Source organism: Anopheles merus, chromosome X (genome assembly GCF_017562075.2).
Source record: "Anopheles merus strain MAF chromosome X, AmerM5.1, whole genome shotgun sequence".
NCBI lineage: Eukaryota > Metazoa > Arthropoda > Insecta > Diptera > Culicidae > Anopheles > Anopheles merus.
In genome coordinates this window covers 4,131,285-4,149,914 of record NC_054081.1, presented here as the reverse complement: position 1 = coordinate 4,149,914, position 18,630 = coordinate 4,131,285, and the positions used below count along the sequence as shown (strand labels likewise).

At 50.5% G+C, this 18,630-nt stretch overlaps 2 protein-coding genes across 2 annotated transcripts; both read left to right on the top strand.

Annotated features, from left to right (window-relative positions):
* Positions 1-10,524: 10,524 nt before the first annotated feature.
* On the top strand, positions 10,525-11,914 carry LOC121589431 (putative odorant receptor 83c). The gene is made up of 4 exons (XM_041908368.1): positions 10,525-11,279; positions 11,392-11,491; positions 11,563-11,808; positions 11,867-11,914. Exons 1-4 carry the CDS (start codon positions 10,525-10,527, stop codon positions 11,912-11,914), a joined length of 1,149 nt encoding a protein of 382 aa, XP_041764302.1.
* A 364-nt stretch (positions 11,915-12,278) lies between these two features.
* Positions 12,279-13,589, top strand: LOC121589427 (putative odorant receptor 83c). Its single transcript, XM_041908353.1, has 3 exons — positions 12,279-13,151; positions 13,221-13,466; positions 13,542-13,589. The coding sequence occupies exons 1-3, from the start codon at positions 12,279-12,281 to the stop codon at positions 13,587-13,589; spliced, it is 1,167 nt and encodes a 388-aa protein (XP_041764287.1).
* The last annotated feature ends 5,041 nt before the right edge of the window (positions 13,590-18,630 follow it).

Genomic DNA, 18,630 nt, shown 5'->3' with positions numbered 1-18,630 from the left:
GAAAAAAAAAACAAACACATATGTATAACACATTAGGCGTAGTGAATCATTTCATTTCGTTTTCATCCTTCCTTCTTGGATAAGATAAAAAGAAGAAGAAGAAGAAAAAAACAAGTACGAAATATGGAGGAGGCGCCAATCACGTGCTCCCATACTGAGTGCTTTACCTTTAAACAAACAACAAAAAAAAGCAAAACATAAGCGTAATTAATCGAACGAATACTAACACAGAAGCGGAAACGGAATTAGTAGGCAGGAGAAAGCGAACGAAGAAGGCGAAGTAAGCAGGAGAAAGGATTTCAATGGAGCAATGGGCACGAGAAAGGACAAACATCTAGAGTGTGAAACAAGCGTCCGTTGAGGCAGGGCCGATTTGCGCAACACAACCGATGTACGTACGCGAGGAAACAATTTGCATGATGATTGTGATGAGAATTTTATCTGTATATATTATAAAGTTTTCCTAACCAATAAGCTGCTCGAGTTGTGCGTTGTTTTGGCTAGCCAAGAAAGAAAATACCGGTTGTTCGGTGTCATTCGCAAGGTGTGCTCGTAGCGTCGCTCGAAAACTCCATCGAACGGGTTCTGCTTTCAATGGGTTTCGTTCCGGGCCAGCTCTTAGCCCGGTTGTAATGTACGGCTATCGAAAACAAACGCACCGGCCCAGCAAAGCAACCGTTCATTATTTCATTCCTTCGGTCATCCCCGCGTGGGCCCACCCTCATCCCCCTCCCCCCCCTTTTTAGACGTGAAGTGGTTGCTGTTTTGCTCCAAACTTTGCGCTTCGCTGGCGCCGGCGGTGGTTTGTTTCTTCGAAAATAAGCGAACGACCGGGTATTAAGTGTTTTATGTCGAAAGTTTTGTTTGCACCGCGCGGTGGAATGGAAAAATTGGAAAGTTTTTCCACCTGCCCGGCAGCCCGAACACCGCTTGGGCGGGAGGGTTTGTTCGCAGGAAGGTCCGGCCAAGAAGGAAGCTTCCTGTCCGGAAAGAAGCAAGAAAGAAAAAACGCACACACACACACAAAACCACCGCAACAAAGACGTGAAAACTCTAAAACTGTATGCAAGTTACTGGATGTGTACGTGTGTGTGTGTGTGTGTGTGTGACAGGAAAGAAAAGTAGCTCGAAGTCTTTTAGTGTTGTGTAAGGCAAAAGTTTTGGAATGGCCCGCTTGCTTCTGCTCCTTCGCCCGGGCACCGTAGGGCTGCAGCACTGGAAAAGCCACCGAAAGCGACAGCTCTGCTCGCAATGGCTTCATTTTCGGTTGTTGTTGTTTTGGTTTTTGTCCTGACCACTTTTCGTCCCTCGTAAAACACGGCAGGAGAGCAAGGTACAGTGCGTTACACAAAATAATGAGCAGAAGGTTTATGTTAATACTGAAATTAGTTCAATTCTTACATGGAATAGAAGAGAACAAGTTAATTGCATGTTGTTGTTTTTTTTTATTACAGGACTCCGCAAGTATCTTTTGAACATGTCCTATCCAATTGTTAGGACCCTTTACGATTCTAGTCAGTTTTTTGTATGGAGTTTGACAGTTGGAGGCTGAAATCATGTAAACACTCCATACACAACCACACACAAAACTAGCCTGCAATTTTCAGACTAGATTATTCTAGCCTCAAAGCTAGAATTAGATTCGAGTACCTGCTCGAAAAAATGCCAAAACAAGGTGGTGTTTACATTTATCCCAAGGTGCATAAAAGATCTTGGAAGATCTTGGAGAAGATGGCTAAATACAGACACAACACATATCATCTCTTCATTGATTCCAAAGCCGCATATGATAGCATAGCCAGGGTAAAACTGTATAACGCTATGAGCTCTTTTGGAATCCCGGCCAAACTGATAAGGCTAGTTAGAATGACTATGACCAACGTCACTTGCCAGGTGAGGGTGGATGGAAAACTCTCAGGACCTTTTGCTACCACCAAGGGTCTGCGCCAGGGGGACGGGCTTGCCTGTCTCCTATTCAACCTGGCGCTAGAGAGGGCCAGTCGCGACTCGAGGGTGGAGACTACGGGAACCATCTTCTATAAGTCAACCCAGATGCTGGCGTACGCTGATGATATAAACATCATTGGTCTGCGGCTCTCCTATGTAGCAGAAGCCTACCAAGGGATCGAGCAGGCGGCAGAGAGCCTCGGATTGCAGATGAACGAGGCAAAGACCAAACTGATGGTGGCAACATCAGCGGGCCTACCAATAAATAATCAGAATCTACGTAGGCGTGATGTACAGATAGGTGAACGCACTTTTGAAGTCGTCCCAGAATTCACCTATATGACGTCATATGGCATGGAAGCTGAGTTGCGCGCAAGGATGCTGGCTGCCAACCGGTCATTCTACAGTCTGCGAAATCAGTTCACCTTAAAGAACCTGTCGCGACGGACGAAGCTGGGTCTATATAGTACCTATACAGTACCGGTACTCACATACGCCTCTGAGACCTCTGACACTGTCCAAATCTGAGGAAACCCTCTTAGCCGCGTAGCAGAAGGATACTTGGCCCCGTATGTGTGAAGGGACAATGGAGGAGCCGCTGTAATGACGAGCTACACGAGATGTACGGCGACCTCACTGTCGTGCAGCGTATCAAGCTCGCCAGGCTCCGGTGGGCTGGCCATGTTGTACGCATGGAAACGGACGAGCCCCAGCCCGTAAAGTCTTTTTAGGCCGTCCACAAGGACAGAGGAGGCGTGGTAGGCCCAAATTAAGGTGGCAAGATGGCGTGGAGGCGTCCGCCATTAAGGCCGGAACAACGGACTGGCAGACGAAGGCGCGAGACCGTGAGCGGTTTCGGACACTCCCGAGGCAGGCCAAGACCGCAAAGCGGTTGTAGCGCCGGATGAGTAAGAAAGTAAGCATTAAATAGATCTGGTGACGGAATCCAGAATCAAAGTGTATGTAGTCCAGGTGGTCTCACAGCAAGTTTTTTAATAACCAAATTTGAATATCACTTTTTGACAGAACGGGTAAAAACTTTTGTTCAAACAAGCTTTCTAGAGGCTGGACGAGTACTCAAAACAGCCTTAGAATCTTCGTTCAGAATCAGAAGCGATAAAATCAGGCTTCTAAATACATACACCTTGGGATAAGCTCACCTGCATATTATACTCACTTAGATAGCTGCTCGAAAACTGCTATACAATGCAAACAGCTGACAGGTTGAAATTTCAGTCTACGAACTTAAAACGGAGAGGGCCCCATTGTTTGGTATTGCTCCAATATAATTGCAACAGATATAGAGAAACAGTTGTTTGTGTATTTTATATTGAATCGAATCAATCCTTTCAGAAGCGTAACCCTTAGAAAGCTTTACTTGTTCTCTTACCCATGTTGTTGGAACCGTACTAATGCTGCCCTGTAAGAACTGCAACAAAACATCCAAAACGTTTGCCGAAGAATTTACAAAGACTTTGGAAATAAATCACCCCCCTTCCAGCCCGAATGACTTGTGACACGAAATTCACATTTTCATTGCTTTGATCACAAACTCACCAACACACATTCGATAATGATCGACATTTAATAGCGGTAGAGCCAACCTTTATCGCTCCGCTCGCTGCCTCCCCCCTAGGCTTTGGCGGCTACCATCTAAGCGCTTCGAGCGCGGCGTAGCAACATTTATTTTGCATACCTTTTAACAGACACACCAAACCCAACGGAACGTGCTGCGAAATGCCGCGCACAGTGGGCCCCCGCTTGGCGCTGAACCTGCCGCGCCAGCGACACGGACAAAAGGAAAAGAAATGAAGAAAGAAAAAAAGACTTTCACCATTCATTGATCAGTAGGGTCCTAGTGCTGGCATCTCCCAAATGCCCGAGCCAAGCGCCACCGTCGAGCGGAGCGGGGCTCACGATGCAGCTCTGCTTTGGCCGCCGCAAAACGTTCGGCAAGCTTACATGTGCCGAACCACGCGGGGTGGGAAAGAGTTGTACAAGAACAGCAGCCGGGAGAGGAATCTGGACATTATCTGTACACCACCAAAGGTTCTCAAGGGAGGAGCGGGGGGTTTTGTTTTTTTTTTTTTGGAGTGGGCACTCGGAGACGCGCGCGGTATTAAAATATTCACGTTTTCGTTTCGTTTGCTTGTTCAATGCAAATGCAGGCAGTGTGCGGAAACGGGCGTTTTCGTGCAACGGCCACACGTCAAAGATGGGAATCTGGGTGGGAAGAGGGGAGAGAGAGAGAGAGCAATGGGTATGGGTGGAAAAACAAAAATGGCCGCAGCACTAAAGCTTCCGCCGCTATTGGCATTGTTACAATTATTCCACGATTCAAACCGATTGGTCTCTCTGATGCCGGTGTCTTCGCCTTCGCCATTTTGCAGGTAAGTAGTGGTGGAGAGAAGAAGAAGAAAAAAAAAACAACACGGTTGGAACGGGTTTTCATTTTTCTTCGATCGCCCCCCTCCGTGAAGAAAAGTCCAGAAGATACGGTCTGACTGATTTATACATCTCTTCAAACGGGACGACGTAACAATGGGGCTGCAGCCCCATACTAACCAATGCGTGTGTGTGTGTGTGCGGCGCGTAGACCTCCCGTGGATCTTCCGGTTTTGGGAAGATGCGACGGGATCTCCCGTTTGGAAGCTACCGGGTCCTCTCGCGGGAGGCATTCCGCTTCGAAGAAGTGTGTGACATCCGGCGGTAGGCAGTCCTTGGGTCAGGCATCGGTCAGGGTCATGGAATGCTCACTGCAAAACAGAATATGAAGCCGGCAAGCTTGAACATGAGCCCGAGAGCTTCCATGGTAATGTCTAGAAGTAGTTTTTCGTCGGAAGGGCTTAAATGTTGTCGCTGCATTTGTTAAACACAAACCGTTATAGACATGGTGGGAAGTACCTTTACGCGCAACCTGATAGCAAATATTCTGCTTTTGGAATTCCTAGCATCTTGTTTGGAGTTCGTCTTTGGCTGTTGAAGAACACTCCCATGTTGAACTCCAAAATTTGATTTTGTTTGAGAATTGTGAACAGAGCATCCGGAGCAGAACTCTACTGGCGCGTTCTATTCCAGCAAAGCTCGCACTAGCCAAGAAACGGCATAATTCAATCGTCAAGCAGAACTTCCCCCGTCTGACAGTGCTCGCCAGCACGTGCAGCAGCTCCAACAGGCACGAGAACGAAACGGCAAAAGTTCCTTAAAAAGTCATCAAATGTAATTAGCCGTACCCAGGCACAGACCAGCAGAGTAAGTTAGTGCACCGGCGGCAGTAAGTGCAGTGCCCGGTTCCAGGCTACGGTAACGATTTAGCCAGTAATTATTGCACGAAGTTCCGCAAAACCCGCGCAAACCCCGGTGGACTTTGACATGGGGAAAGCGTCGGAGACACTCGAAACGCAACTGCACATCGCTCGCGCCCGGGGTTTTGATGTGAGTCAGCAAAGTGGCAGTAAAATGGTTTTCCGGGCAGCAGTCCTGCGCTCTCCTGCGGCCGCACTTGCACCGGAACGTTCGACGCGGGGCGCAAACCTGGAACTGCTCCAGGTTGCAGCAGACTTGAAGTAATGCGAAACGTCTGACGGGGAGTTTCGCACACTGTGGCGATGTATGTATGTGTGTGTGTGTGTGCGGCTACGTAGAATGAAAGTTTTGCAGTTTTCTCCGAGGGATGCTCCAGGGGAGGGGGCCGTTTGAGAAAAAACGACGACGACGACGCACGAGAGAGGTTCTACCGTGTCAGCTTCATCCCGGCGGAATCTTCACATCTTTGCCTCTCGGGGAAGTTTGCGACAGCAAGTAGTCCTTCCGTCCTGGAGCACTCGTCCTGGGTACGCTTCGTTCCCCTTATCCGGGGCTAATCATTCACACAGGTCGCCATATTAATCTGCACCCTAACGACCTTTTCCGGGACCCGTACCCGGGCTGGGGTTGGAGTGGCAAAACCGCCATCAGCGCCAGCGGCGTAGCAAATTCGTTTAATCCTAATTTAATTAAAAAACATCAATCTTCGTCCGGGCAGCATGAGCGGAGCAGTGGTGCTGCCTTGGAAGCCATCGGAACCGGGCGGCTTCCCGCAGCCCGTTCGACAGTCCATCTAATCGCGTTAGGCGTTACGAATCCGGGGATGAAGCCCGGAGGCTTCCATTTTCCATGCAGGAACTGGGGGATTTCTCTCTCTCTCTCTCTCCTTGCGGGATGTACATGGTACATGATGTGAAAATATGTCACTCTTATTTTGCGAAACGGACCGAAACGAGCCAGATTATGGAAGTTGACGGATCGATGAGTGAAAGAGATTGCGCAAACTGGTTTGCAAAATTTAAATACTAAAACCGATAAGAGTACTTCAACATTTTCCCAATATTGCGCATCTTTGGTGGACACCGCTAGCAGGAATCTTACCGACACGGTAGAAGCTGCGAAAGTACAGCCACGTCGGGTGCCATAGGCGACCTAGGAATAGGAAATTAATTGATCCCTATTATCCCGTTACTGGGCCGTTGCGGGAAGCGAAGCCTCCGGACGGCGTTCCGATCAGATGTTGCACATGCGGACCAAGCGAACTTATTAATCAGCCTCGTTCGCTTTCCCTACACGCACACTCCACACACTATCGTACCTACCGTTTGGGGGGGAATTGGAAGAATTCGGTCTGCCAAGACATTCTCACCGCATTCCTCGCTGCGTCGGGCATTGGCAGCGTACCGTTTCGATACGGATGTTGCGAGAACCCAATACCGAACTCGAAACCGTGCTAAACAGGCCGAATCGTTAAGAAAATTTCTACTCATAACTCTCCTACGTTGCGAGGGCACGCGCGGACGGACGGGAACGTTTCTCGCATTGCACATACATACATGCCTGCACGTTATTACTTCACATCAGTTTGTGTGTACGGTTGAGCTAGAGCGTTGTTTATAGCGCTAATCAACCTTGGAATATAAACTGTTAGTGATAAATTATAGCACCACGTGTGTGTGTGCGCGCGCGCGCCAATGTTTGTGTATGTGGCGTGATACGTAAGGAGAGGTAATTACTCTTCCGTGGATAAATAGAAAGGGAAGACAGAATGGATTATTTGTTGGTTTTTCTTTTGGAAAACAAAATTAAAGTGTTCAGGGCCGGGACAGGCCCGTTGTTGGTATAATGTAAGCAATGGCCGGCTTGTGACTAACGAGTGACTTAAGATTATTATGAAATCTTTCACTGTTTGTTTCACTTGTTCTTGTTCTTGTTCTTGTTCTTGTTCTTGTTCTTGTTCTTGTTCTTGTTCTTGTTCTTGTTCTTGTTCTTGTTCTTGTTCTTGTTCTTGTTCTTGTTCTTGTTCTTGTTCTTGTTCTTGTTCTTGTTCTTGTTCTTGTTCTTGTTCTTGTTCTTGTTCTTGTTCTTGTTCTTGTTCTTGTTCTTGTTCTTGTTCTTGTTCTTGTTCTTGTTCTTGTTCTTGTTCTTGTTCTTGTTCTTGTTCTTGTTCTTGTTCTTGTTCTTGTTCTTGTTCTTGTTCTTGTTCTTGTTCTTGTTCTTGTTCTTGTTCTTGTTCTTGTTCTTGTTCTTGTTCTTGTTCTTGTTCTTGTTCTTGTTCTTGTTCTTGTTCTTGTTCTTGTTCTTGTTCTTGTTCTTGTTCTTGTTCTTGTTCTTGTTCTTGTTCTTGTTCTTGTTCTTGTTCTTGTTCTTGTTCTTGTTCTTGTTCTTGTTCTTGTTGTTCTTGTTCTTGTTCTTGTTCTTGTTCTTGTTCTTGTTCTTGTTCTTGTTCTTGTTCTTGTTCTTGTTCTTGTTCTTGTTCTTGTTCTTGTTCTTGTTCTTGTTCTTGTTCTTGTTCTTGTTCTTGTTCTTGTTCTTGTTCTTGTTCTTGTTCTTGTTCTTGTTCTTGTTCTTGTTCTTGTTCTTGTTCTTGTTCTTGTTCTTGTTCTTGTTCTTGTTCTTGTTCTTGTTCTTGTTCTTGTTCTTGTTCTTGTTCTTGTTCTTGTTCTTGTTCTTGTTCTTGTTCTTGTTCTTGTTCTTGTTCTTATTCTTTGGTTCTATGAAATATGACATCTCGCTTTGTTTCAAGTCCCAATTTTTCTGAATCTCATGACATCTCTAACTTCCTTTATTACACTTTGGTATAGTGTGATGTACAGCCGGAGCTTAAAAGTTTTATGGCACAGTTCGAACACATTTTACAACGCTGTTACCGGTTGAGAAGCGATGGAACAGCGTGTTAAAAAGCTTGCAGCATATGTTCCGCTCAACAGCACTGCAACAAATTGTACCGCAATGGCAAACGCGCGCGCACCAATCTGCCCGGGCGCTCATTTGCCATTAGCCCGTTTGATTGCAGTTTCGCTAAAGTGCCATAAGTAGCGGTCGGAACGCTCGTAAAAAAATAAATCTTTGCCATTTTTTCCGTTTTGTTTCACCCCCCGCGGCTTCCGCGCGCGTCCCACCATCGGTCGCCTGTGCGCTTCTTCGAGCCGGAGAGCGCGATAGCGATCAGCAAGCCATAAATTCGCCGCGCTCACCCCGCGATGCGGCGACGTTGTCATCGCCGTTGTAGCGCACACACACGCACACACACAAAAAACTCCTTCACAACCACCTCCACCATCGCCAGCTAGCACTGCACAAGAAAACCGCACAAAGTCCACTTATGGCACGTATAATTTGTCAAGCGTCGATCAATGTCTGATTTACGATCGTATTATGCGTTGCACAATTGCGTTGCATGCATGCAGGCCGGGCTGTGGGACTGCGCGCACTGGGGGCGGCTGCTTTGCTGCCCGTTCCGTGCTGTGTGTGCTTTAAAACATTCCCGATCCTTCGCGGGCAGTTTTTATTTTGTATTCTTTGCTTCGGCAGAAGTGACTACAGTACGCAGGCAGGATGCACCCCGAAAATGTGGGGAAAAAATAAAGAAGGCGACCCGGTAGCAAAAAAAAAAAACACACATACACACACACACAAAGCGAACAATTCAATTCGATGATGAAAAATTTGAAAACAGAACAAACAATAAATCGGCTGGCCGAAAATTCACACAAACGCAACACCGTTTGCCCTTAAAAGGGAGCGAAACATTCTAACATTTGCTGCATTCCGCCAGCCATCACACCAGCCAGTCAGCGTTTTGCAGCGAGATGGAATAGCGCATTGCCAGTTTGGAGGCTACCGAGAGGGAAATAATAATATAATAAAAAAAAAACGAAGAAACCACACAGCATCTTTGCCTTCGCAATCGAGCAAGCATCGATTCATGGTCGGTGATGCGCGCTTGGGGGGGTTTGTGCACGCTCGACCACTCCACCAACGAGCACCGTAAAACGCGCTGTCTTCTTCGAATCCGTGATAAGTTCGTCTCATTTACACACAATGGTCCACGCAGTCGCCGCGATGGCCAGTGTAGCGCGGGAGAAAGCGGGAAAAGCTGTATAAATGGCCACCGCGCTCGAGGACAACAGGCTTCACCACCTTGCCCCCTGCCGGTCAGCAAATAAACAGCAGCACAGAGACGACCTTAGCGGATGGGATTACCATTTTGCTTCAGGTTGTTGTTGTTTTTTTTTTTTGAGCTGCTGAAGTCACAGAGATCTGTTTGGAATCTTCTGGAAGTATAAACATCGATCAGTTATTTTTTACAAATATTAATACAGGCTTGCTACTGATTTTGGTAATGAATTTCAGCGGAAACGAATATTGGTGCCGTGACCAGGATGAGAGAGCAACAAGCATTAAAATACATAGAACAAAGAAGAAAAATTATCGAAAATAGGTGCAAAATGCATCGTCCAATTGGACTAGGAGTCGTTTAATTGTTACTTCCTTCGGAATCTAACAAAAAGAAAGGAATTGTCGCCCGAACGAGCTCCAGTAATTTTCACATACCTTCAACGCTTCAAAAAAAAAAAGAAACCAACTGTGCTACATTAGCGCGCAATTAAACGGGCGTACGACGCTTACCTCCTCCTCTCCCCCCCCCCCACCATTGCCTCAAACCACAAGCCTTTCCCCCGTCCAATACTAAAAGAGGAATGATTTATAGCTCACGATATAGCACCGTGCTGCTGCTAATTAATGGCGCTCCGGAGCTAGATCCTTAAATGGGCCCGGCGCTGGCGACGGCCGTTTGCGAACCACGTGCGGTTGCTGCAGCCAGCGGTGCTGGCGTTCGATAAATTCACGCCTTGCGAGTGGCCGGACAGGCGGTCGTCGCACACATGCAAATGCTTTCCGCTCCGGCAGTGCACCTTGGTTTTTGGTTCACTGGCGTGCCCTTACAGGCTTGGTGCTTGGAAGCAACGCGGTACCGATGCGAATGCGAATAGGCTGTAGAAAAAAAGGGAAGCAAGAGGAGCACCAGCGGTCCTTAAAGCAGCTCCCTGTAATGTCCTGGTGGGGCTACAAAGAAGGAGCTAGCACGTGCAGTACGCGGGAACAGCGATGAAACCACCTGCACCTGTCCGCAGGGAAAGTGGATGGTTTCAAAATTCATGACGGCTTAATTACCCCTCGCCTGGGTAGGTACGGTGTTCAGCTTCAGTTGAAAGTCAACCGCAAACGCCGCGTTCGGCACATTCACGCACCGTTCGGCTCGCCACAATGCCGGAGCATCCGATCCACACCTTCGATCGGCTGATCAAACGGCAGCGCCTGCTGCTGAAGCTGATCGGCGTCGATAGCTACGATCCGGCGTTCCGCATCCACTCGCTCACCTTCATGGTGGTGTGTCTGGCGCTCACCTTCCTAATCATCTCGCTGTACGACCTGTACCTCTTCCGGGACGACCTGTTCAACTTTGTCTACGTGCTGATCACGATCTTCTTCGCGACGATCGGCATCGGCCGCATATCGGTGTTCCTGCTGTGCAGCAAGCTGTTGGCGGAGCTGCTGGAGCAATCCTACCGCACCTACCGGCTGGTGGTGGACGATCCGCGCGAGCAGCGCATCCTGCAGTGGTACACCAGGCTGTTCCAGCGGGCCGTCAACGGCTACACGCTCGTGTTTATCGGCACGTCCGTGGCGGCGGGGTTGCTCCCGCTCCTCATCTACCTGCTGTCCGGCGACCGGGTCCTGCCGTACGGTGTGGTGCTGCCGTTCGTCGACCACAACTCGCCGGTGGGCTACGAGCTGAACTACATCTACCAGGTGAGCTGCATCATCTGGACGCCGCCCGGGCTGGTCGCGTCGGAGTGCATGATGTTTGCGCTCGTGCTGAACATCTGCATACAGTACGACATACTGGCGGTGAAGCTGCAGGACCTGGACGAGCTGATACGGTCGCCGCACCCGCACAGGGACGCGATGATTGGGTGCCAGCTGCGCAGCATCCTTCACAATCAGCAGCGACTGATTAGGTAGTGAGGTAGTGGCAAATCCTGGGATATATATACAAAGAGGGAGAGAAACAGAGACAGAGAGTTAGGAGATACTGTTTGTGTTTTTTTGTTTGTTTGTGTGTCCGGACAGTTTCATCTCCAACGTCGAAGCGGCAAACAACGTCCTTTCGGGCGTGGAGGTACTCTCGCTAGGGCTGCAGATCGTTATCACACTGTTCGTATTGCAGTTTGTAAGTGACACAGTGTGCGAACCCTTGGGAGCTCTCTGGCTCGCTTAATCCATTTCTTTCTCACCCGACAGTCACTCTGGATCCCGGGGCTGGTGCTGATACCGGCCTTCACACTGCAGCTCTTTCTGTTCTGCCTGCTCGGCACCATCATCGAGGATAAGGGCGTCAAGTTTTCGGCCGGCGTGTACAGGCTCACCTGGAACGAGCTGTCCAAGCAGGACAAGCAGATCTTTCGCCTGCTGCTGCTGAGCTCACAGCAGCCCCAGACGCTCACCTGCGCCCGTATGACCTGCATCAGCTTGGACCTGTTCGTCAATGTACGTGCCCAAGCTGGGCGTGCTTTCGGTCTGCTTTAATGTGCCCTTCCAATTACAGATGTCGCAAAAGTTCTACTCAATCTTCATGATGTTACGCAACATGTAAAGCCAGACCCGAGGATATTCTCTATTTCTGAGACACACACACATACACACACATACACACACACATACACACTAACTGTAAGACCTTGAAGCACGGCAATTTAATTACAGTGATCCTTCTTTCCACCTTCGCACACACCACGTCAAGGACTACGATTGAAGTTTGCATATTGCAGTAGCTGGTACACCAGGCACTTACTCCAATGAGGGATCCTTATTAACCCGCTGCGCCAGAGCTAATTACCTCACCCACCCTGCCCTCCTTCCCCTTCCTTACTTCCAGCTCATTTGCAGTCTGTTTGATGGGTTTCCGCTTATATTCGGTGCCGTAAACTCCCCGTCGGTTTAATCCACCCGGCGGCGCCATGGCGGTCGGCAGCGAAAGTCCAATCGAACGGTTCGACCGCATCCTGTCCTGGCAGTGCCACATCCTCCGAATGCTGGGCATGGACGGGTACGGCCGCAGGCTAGAGCACAGCAAGCTGTCCGCCACGGTGATGCTGATGGCGGGCCTGTTCATGGCGATCTCGTTCTACGACGTGCTGGTGCTGTTCCGCGACGACCTGTTCGGCAAATCGTTCGTGCTGTCCACCATCTGCTTCGGGTGCATCGGCTGGGGCCGCATACTGGGCGGATTCAGCCACCGGGACGATCTGCCTCGGCTGATGCGCACAGCCCGGGACACCTATCTGCGTGCCAACCCGCATGACGCGCGCCAGTCCGCCCTGCTGCGCTGGTACACCGACATCTTCTGGCACGGTGTGATGCTGTACACGATCTTGTTTCTGTTCGGTGCGGGGATTGCGTCCGTCGGCCCGGGGCTGCTCTACCTGTACAATGGGGAGCGCATACTGCCGTTTGGGGTGTACCTGCCCTTCCTCGATCCGGACAGCACCAGCGGGTACGAGCTGAACTATCTGTACCAGCTCAGCTGCATCCTGTGGACGCCGCCCGGGCTGACCGCGACACAGAACATCTACTTCGCGCTGATCCTGAACATCTGCATCCAGTACGATGTGCTCGAGCTGCACCTGGCCGATCTGGACGCGCTGGTGAAGCGGCCGGACGCGCACGGCCGGGACCGGCTCGTCCGGCAGAAGCTGCACGAGATCATACTGGACCAGACGCGGCTGGAAGAGTTCGTACAGCTGATCGAGCGCGTTTACTCGCCGCAAGCGATCGTGGAGGTGTTGTCGCTCACGTTCCAGCTCGTCATGACGCTGTACGTGATGCGCACGGTAAGCGGCTTCCTTCGCGTGGGATGGTCGTCAGCGTTCGATACATCATTCTCCTGCCCATTCTTTCAGAGCATTTGGCTGCCGGGGCTGTTCCTGATACCGCTCTGCACGATACAGCTGCTGGTCTTCTGCATCCCCGGCACGCTGATCGAGCTGAAGGCGTCCAAGCTGACGGAATCGATCTACGCCACGGCCTGGCACGAGATGCACCAGCAGAACAAGCAACTCATTCATCTACTGCTGCACCGCAGCCAGCATCCGAGAGGGCTAACCTGTGCCGGCATGGTTAGCATCAATATGAATCTGTTCCTGAATGTACGGAACTCCTTCTTGCCCGCTCCGTTGTATGCTTCCCATTGAGTAGTGTCTTGTGTATTTCTCTCCCCAAAGGTTGCCAAGAAGGTGTACTCGATCTTTATGATGATGGAAAGCATGTGAAGGGAAACCAGCCACGCAACCGCACCGACGCGCTAATTAACCTTTAAACTGGCTCGAGGATTTTTTGGGACACTAACCGCACACACGCACTTGGACGCACGCAGTAATACATACGCAAGATTGTTATGCGGGTCGCGTTTAGCAAAACAAACATCCGAAGCCGGAGTCGTGCCCACACTAGTTTGGCAGGCGCCTCGAACTTCTCCCGCCCAGGAGCGCGCACGTCGGAAATTGGAGCTCATTGAAACTGCAATCAAAAGGTTGATTATGAACGATTTTATTTTCTTTCAAACAATAACTACAACAACATCTAAAAACAATACCCACGGCCCAGGTAAGCTAATGAGAATGACCTTAAAAGCCCGGACGACTTCGGGACCGATGGGCCGTTATGAAATTGGGCAGGCAATTATCGTTGAAGATCCGCTGCAATCCCGGGCGCGTGTGGGCGTCCTAATCGTCTCTCGTAAGCTTCGAACGCATCAGATCGGGCGCTGGGATCAGTTGCTGAAGAGGCGTGCCGCGTGCTGCGGCTAGGAAACGAGTCGTCAGGGAGGGGGCCTCGGCTGCTGAACTTTCGACCCCAGCGTGGGTCGTTATCGGGGCGTTCCGACGTGGCGGCACTTGCCGAGATCTAAATCCCAATGGGTAATGGTGAGTCTCGCTCGTTTTGTCTCGCTGTTGAAGCTGTCGACGCTTCGGTACCGCGGCGGAAGATTCTGGGCACCTTTGGCTGATGTACATTTCCAGCACAATGCATAGATTTTCACCTTCGTCATCTTATCCGCACCGTGCCCTTCGACGGGTGAAGCAGAGAACGTGATTCCGGATGTTGACACATTCCCTTCCCCTAGCTCGCTCTCTCTCTCTCTCTCTCTCTCTCTCTCTCTCTCTCTCTCTCTCTGTCTCTCGCTTTCCTCTTTTTCTTCTACTCCACCTTCCAACAACTACAACAGGCTCGGTTGGCTGTTTACTTGTTTGCCAAGCGCTCAAACGCGTCCGCACGCATCGCCAGCACTGTTTGATGAGAAACGTGTTAATACATTAATTTGTCTAATTAATTTCATATCGCAGACCACGAATATACGCGCCACCTTTCCTCCGCAACCAGGCTGCTGTGCGTGTGTGTGTGTGTGTATTTCTTATACATCCCAAACCATACTGGCAATGGAATGTTTATCGATGAACACTTCCGAGGACTACAGCCACTCGAGTGCTGGTTCGTTGTGGTGTAGGTGATGCGTTGTGTGCGCGTTTTCGGTTGAATGAGCCGCAAACTCGAATAGCTGCACGTTATCGAAAGGAAGTTTTGTGTGGCTTACAGTCAAAATTTGTCTATCAGAGAGAGAGAGACAGCGTTTGAGTAGAGAACGAAACGTGCGCAAGGGTGAAAGCGAACGGTTGCGGTTCATCTGCACGAGAGTGCGTGGTGTTCGCCGGGTGCTGCGACGGTGTTGCCCTCGTGGGCGTCAAGAGCAATGGAACTATACCACACACACACGCGCGCGCGCGCACATAGACACGTCCGTTCTAGAGCAGCACGCGCTCGCTCATCCGCTCACGAGTACAGGGAAACTTTTCGTAACTCAAACATTCGACACCGTAGATAAACAGCGCGCACTGGCAGAAGGGCCGGACGTGAGTGAGTCGGAGGTAAAGTGGGTGCGAACAGACGATAACCAGAGCAGGGGGGGGGGACAGAAAGCACTGAACGCATCCACGCTCGCACGCTCCTCTCGCTCTGGATAATGGTAATTGGGAGGTGAAGATAGAGTGGAGTCGCCACGCCAGACCCTTAAATGTCACTGATCTGTCAACTGTGACTTTGTAGCTTCCTCTTTTTTTATTTCAATTCTTTCACCCAGCCAATAAAGCTAGCACAACTCGTTTGCTTCATCACTCAGAGCGATGTATTTGAAAGAGCTTGACGCTGTACGACGGCCGCAACGTCGTACAATCAAATATGCATGCCAGAGAGCCCCCTGCAAGGCAATAACAATAATAAAAATAATAATAACGCCTCCCCACCCGGTATGCTTTGGATTCCCACGAGCGAACGGACTAGATACATCGTTGGAATAATTAATCCAAGCAGCCTACACGGTAGCAACGCTCATAAAGCAGAGCTGTTTATTTGTCTGCCGGGGCTAATAATGTTTGCGTTATGGCATCAATAACTATTCCAACTGGCAGCTCTGCCCCATAGTACCTGATTAGGTGCACTAATTAGAATATGCAACTTTGTTGTCCGCTTTGATCTGGGTGATGTAACTGTGGGCAGGGATGATAAACTTAAGCAACCTTTCGCTTGCAAGTGTTCGTTATGATGTATGGACGTCCAAGAATTCAACGTCATGTTTGAGGGGAGTCAGATGCTCTACTACAATAGACGCGCTAGGTCCTACAAGAATTGATCCTCATCCAGACCCAGCCCTTTCGTAGCAAGAACTGACTATCCATTTGTGTGGTACTTAGCGAGTCTTGAAACGCCTGTAACGGATAGCCCTGATCCCGCAGGTTCACACCACGCCGCAAAGAAGAATTCACCGGACGGCGTGGAGCATTGGAGCAGGCACGCAAGTGCTTTAAGCCCGGAAATTGCTAGACTCTCACCTTTGCTCTGTGCGCGATGGGAAAAGAATTTCACGAACCCGCTCTGGCCCGTCTAGACACCAGTCGAAGAGGTGGCCATCACTGTGGCAAAGACGCATGTCCCAGGTCCCCGACGGTCCTGCTCCCCGCCGCAAAAGGTCACTTCCGCCATGAAAGCCAGTTCACAGAAGAGTTTGCCGATGTATAATGTTGTCTTCTGTTTTTACACCATTCTCCGAAGCAAACCATTTTCTACGCGCACCTCGTGTAACAGCTTTTTTCTTTCTTAATTTATGCCGCAGCTAAAGGCCTGCCACGGTTTTACGGCCCCAGCGCCTCCCCAACCCGCCTCTCCTCATGGCAATGGTAGCGTTGGGGCGAACCTTAGGCCACGGCCGTCGATCATTTCCCAAAACAGCTTGACGGCGGCATCCAGGCATCAACTTCCATAAAAATATGATCGAAATCAAAGTGGCCCAAACGGCCGAAGCTATTAGCTGAGCCCGCCGTTTCGAACGGCTCTGCCACAGCAGATCCCGCCGGCCAGATAGAGAAATCAAAAGTTGTCCAAAAGATAACACCGAAGTGCTAAAATTTGGAACAACGCGTCATTTAATGCACCGCGGGAGACGTCTCACCTAAGGGAGACCCCGAGAGCCATCGCTCAGGTTACGGAAGGTCACACAAAGGGGAGGGGGGAGCAGGGACAGGCCCTCCACCTTCCAAGTCGGACAGCTCTATTTCAGCTGATGGTGGAGCAGAGATGGAACGGAGTGGAAAGCAGTATCGAATGGCATCGAATGCCGGCGAATCACCGGTCAATTTGGACCACCGGACCAAATGGGTGATGGTGGTGGTGGTTGTTGTTGTTTGGTTGTTGCTGTTGAGGAAAGGGGTGGTAGATCTTGTTCGTTCGCCCCGGGGCTGCAAGAAATCAAATCAAACCGATCCGAACATGATTAAGTTGACATAATCGCTTGAGGTAGTCCCGGCTGGGTGCGGGGGCTCGTGTGCTTGCGTGTGGGGCCGGTGGAGCGGGAGGGGGGGGGGGAGTAGAGGTGCATTTTGATCGACGATGGAGGCCACAGCACACGGCACCACAGTGCGCGGGTTTCGATTACACGCTCGCGCACCCAAGAACCAGCCTGGGCGCTCTCCTTGCTGCTCTAACGACGCAGGTCTAACATTTTCATAAAATTCTGATAACTCATTTCATCGCAAATCGCTTGACACCCGTGAACGGAACGGCATACCGATGAGTAGTTGCTGTCGCAGTGTGTGTGTGTGTGTGTGGAGGAGGCAATCCACTGCGAGATAAACGGGATCTCCGGAGGCCGCCGTGGATGCCGTTTCGTGACGGGTGACGGGCTCATTTGCGCAGCATTCTTCCGCCCGGGCGCGCAATTTGCATTGTTAATCAACGGTGCTCTGCCCGGCCCAGCACCCAGGTAATCAACGGGCTCATTGTCTCTCGCCGGGCGTTGCATTCTGAAACGTCTCGTAGGTCCCGAGCAGCGTTTCCTGCCCCGTGTCAGCTCTGCAAGTGATCCCGCGATCGCTCTTCTGCCGCTCCGCCTGCGAAAGGTGACGATAAGACGTCCCCCCCGTTTTGGAGTTCTGAGTTTGGAGCTACGTGGTACGTCAAACGCGCGGCGCTGCCGCTTGCGACAGCAAGCCGATTAATTGCTGGGCACGAGATTTATCGCTGTTAAGCGGTTAGGCAGCGGGGGAAAAAGAACAGGATCGTGACACACCGGCACGGGCAGCGTTTGATTTACCGTGTCTTATCAATTAACCCAAGCGCTAGCGCGCAGGTACAATGTATGAGCCGTCCGCCGTTTGGGACGCCTGCGCCTTTGTCCTGCACAAGAATGCACTTGCCCACGCCAAACCGACACCGAATGCAAAACAAAAACGACAAAAAAAAAGGAGCCGCATTGGAGCAGCACCCCTGCTCAACCGGCCGCCAGGGCATTAGCGAAATGCATGCCGGCCCATTAACACCTAAGCGTCCCCTGTCCCTCCCCGCATCTCATCCTGCCCCCGCAGGGGTTGTGCTTGTGTGCAGTTTTTGTTTTCCATATTTTGATTTATGTGCTGTGGCTCAACCGTTGCGTTGCGCGAATGTGTGGAAAACCTGCCCGCTCGCTTGCCCACCCTTACCCACGCCGAAGTCAATTAGCTAATGGTTGGGGCTGCCGCGGGTGCTGCATTACGCACCCGCTTGTGTGTGTGTGTGTGTGTGTCGCAACCGGGGACGACGCAGTTTCTCACAAATGTCACCTAACAAAGTGACGGCCATCAATAGCCCGGTCCAAAGGGGCTGAACGTGAGCGGAGTTTGATCCTGATAGTGCGATCCAGCCGCACTCCGAGCCCGCCCGGCCGTGCGCGCGGTTGGCCATCCTCACCCATCTTCAGTCCGCGGCAGCGGGAAGGGGTAGGGACAG

Bases quoted from the DNA above. Each gene is read 5' to 3' on its own strand.
- LOC121589431 (XM_041908368.1), top strand. From the start codon at position 10,525: ATGCCGGAGCATCCGATCCACACCTTCGATCGGCTGATCAAACGGCAG. The intron at 11,280-11,391 runs GTAGTGAGGTAG...GTGTCCGGACAG, and splicing joins AATCAGCAGCGACTGATTAG to TTTCATCTCCAACGTCGAAG. The intron at 11,809-11,866 runs GTACGTGCCCAA...TTCCAATTACAG, and splicing joins GCTTGGACCTGTTCGTCAAT to ATGTCGCAAAAGTTCTACTC.
- LOC121589427 (XM_041908353.1), top strand. From the start codon at position 12,279: ATGGCGGTCGGCAGCGAAAGTCCAATCGAACGGTTCGACCGCATCCTG. The intron at 13,152-13,220 runs GTAAGCGGCTTC...CCATTCTTTCAG, and splicing joins CGCTGTACGTGATGCGCACG to AGCATTTGGCTGCCGGGGCT. The intron at 13,467-13,541 runs GTACGGAACTCC...CTCTCCCCAAAG, and splicing joins ATATGAATCTGTTCCTGAAT to GTTGCCAAGAAGGTGTACTC.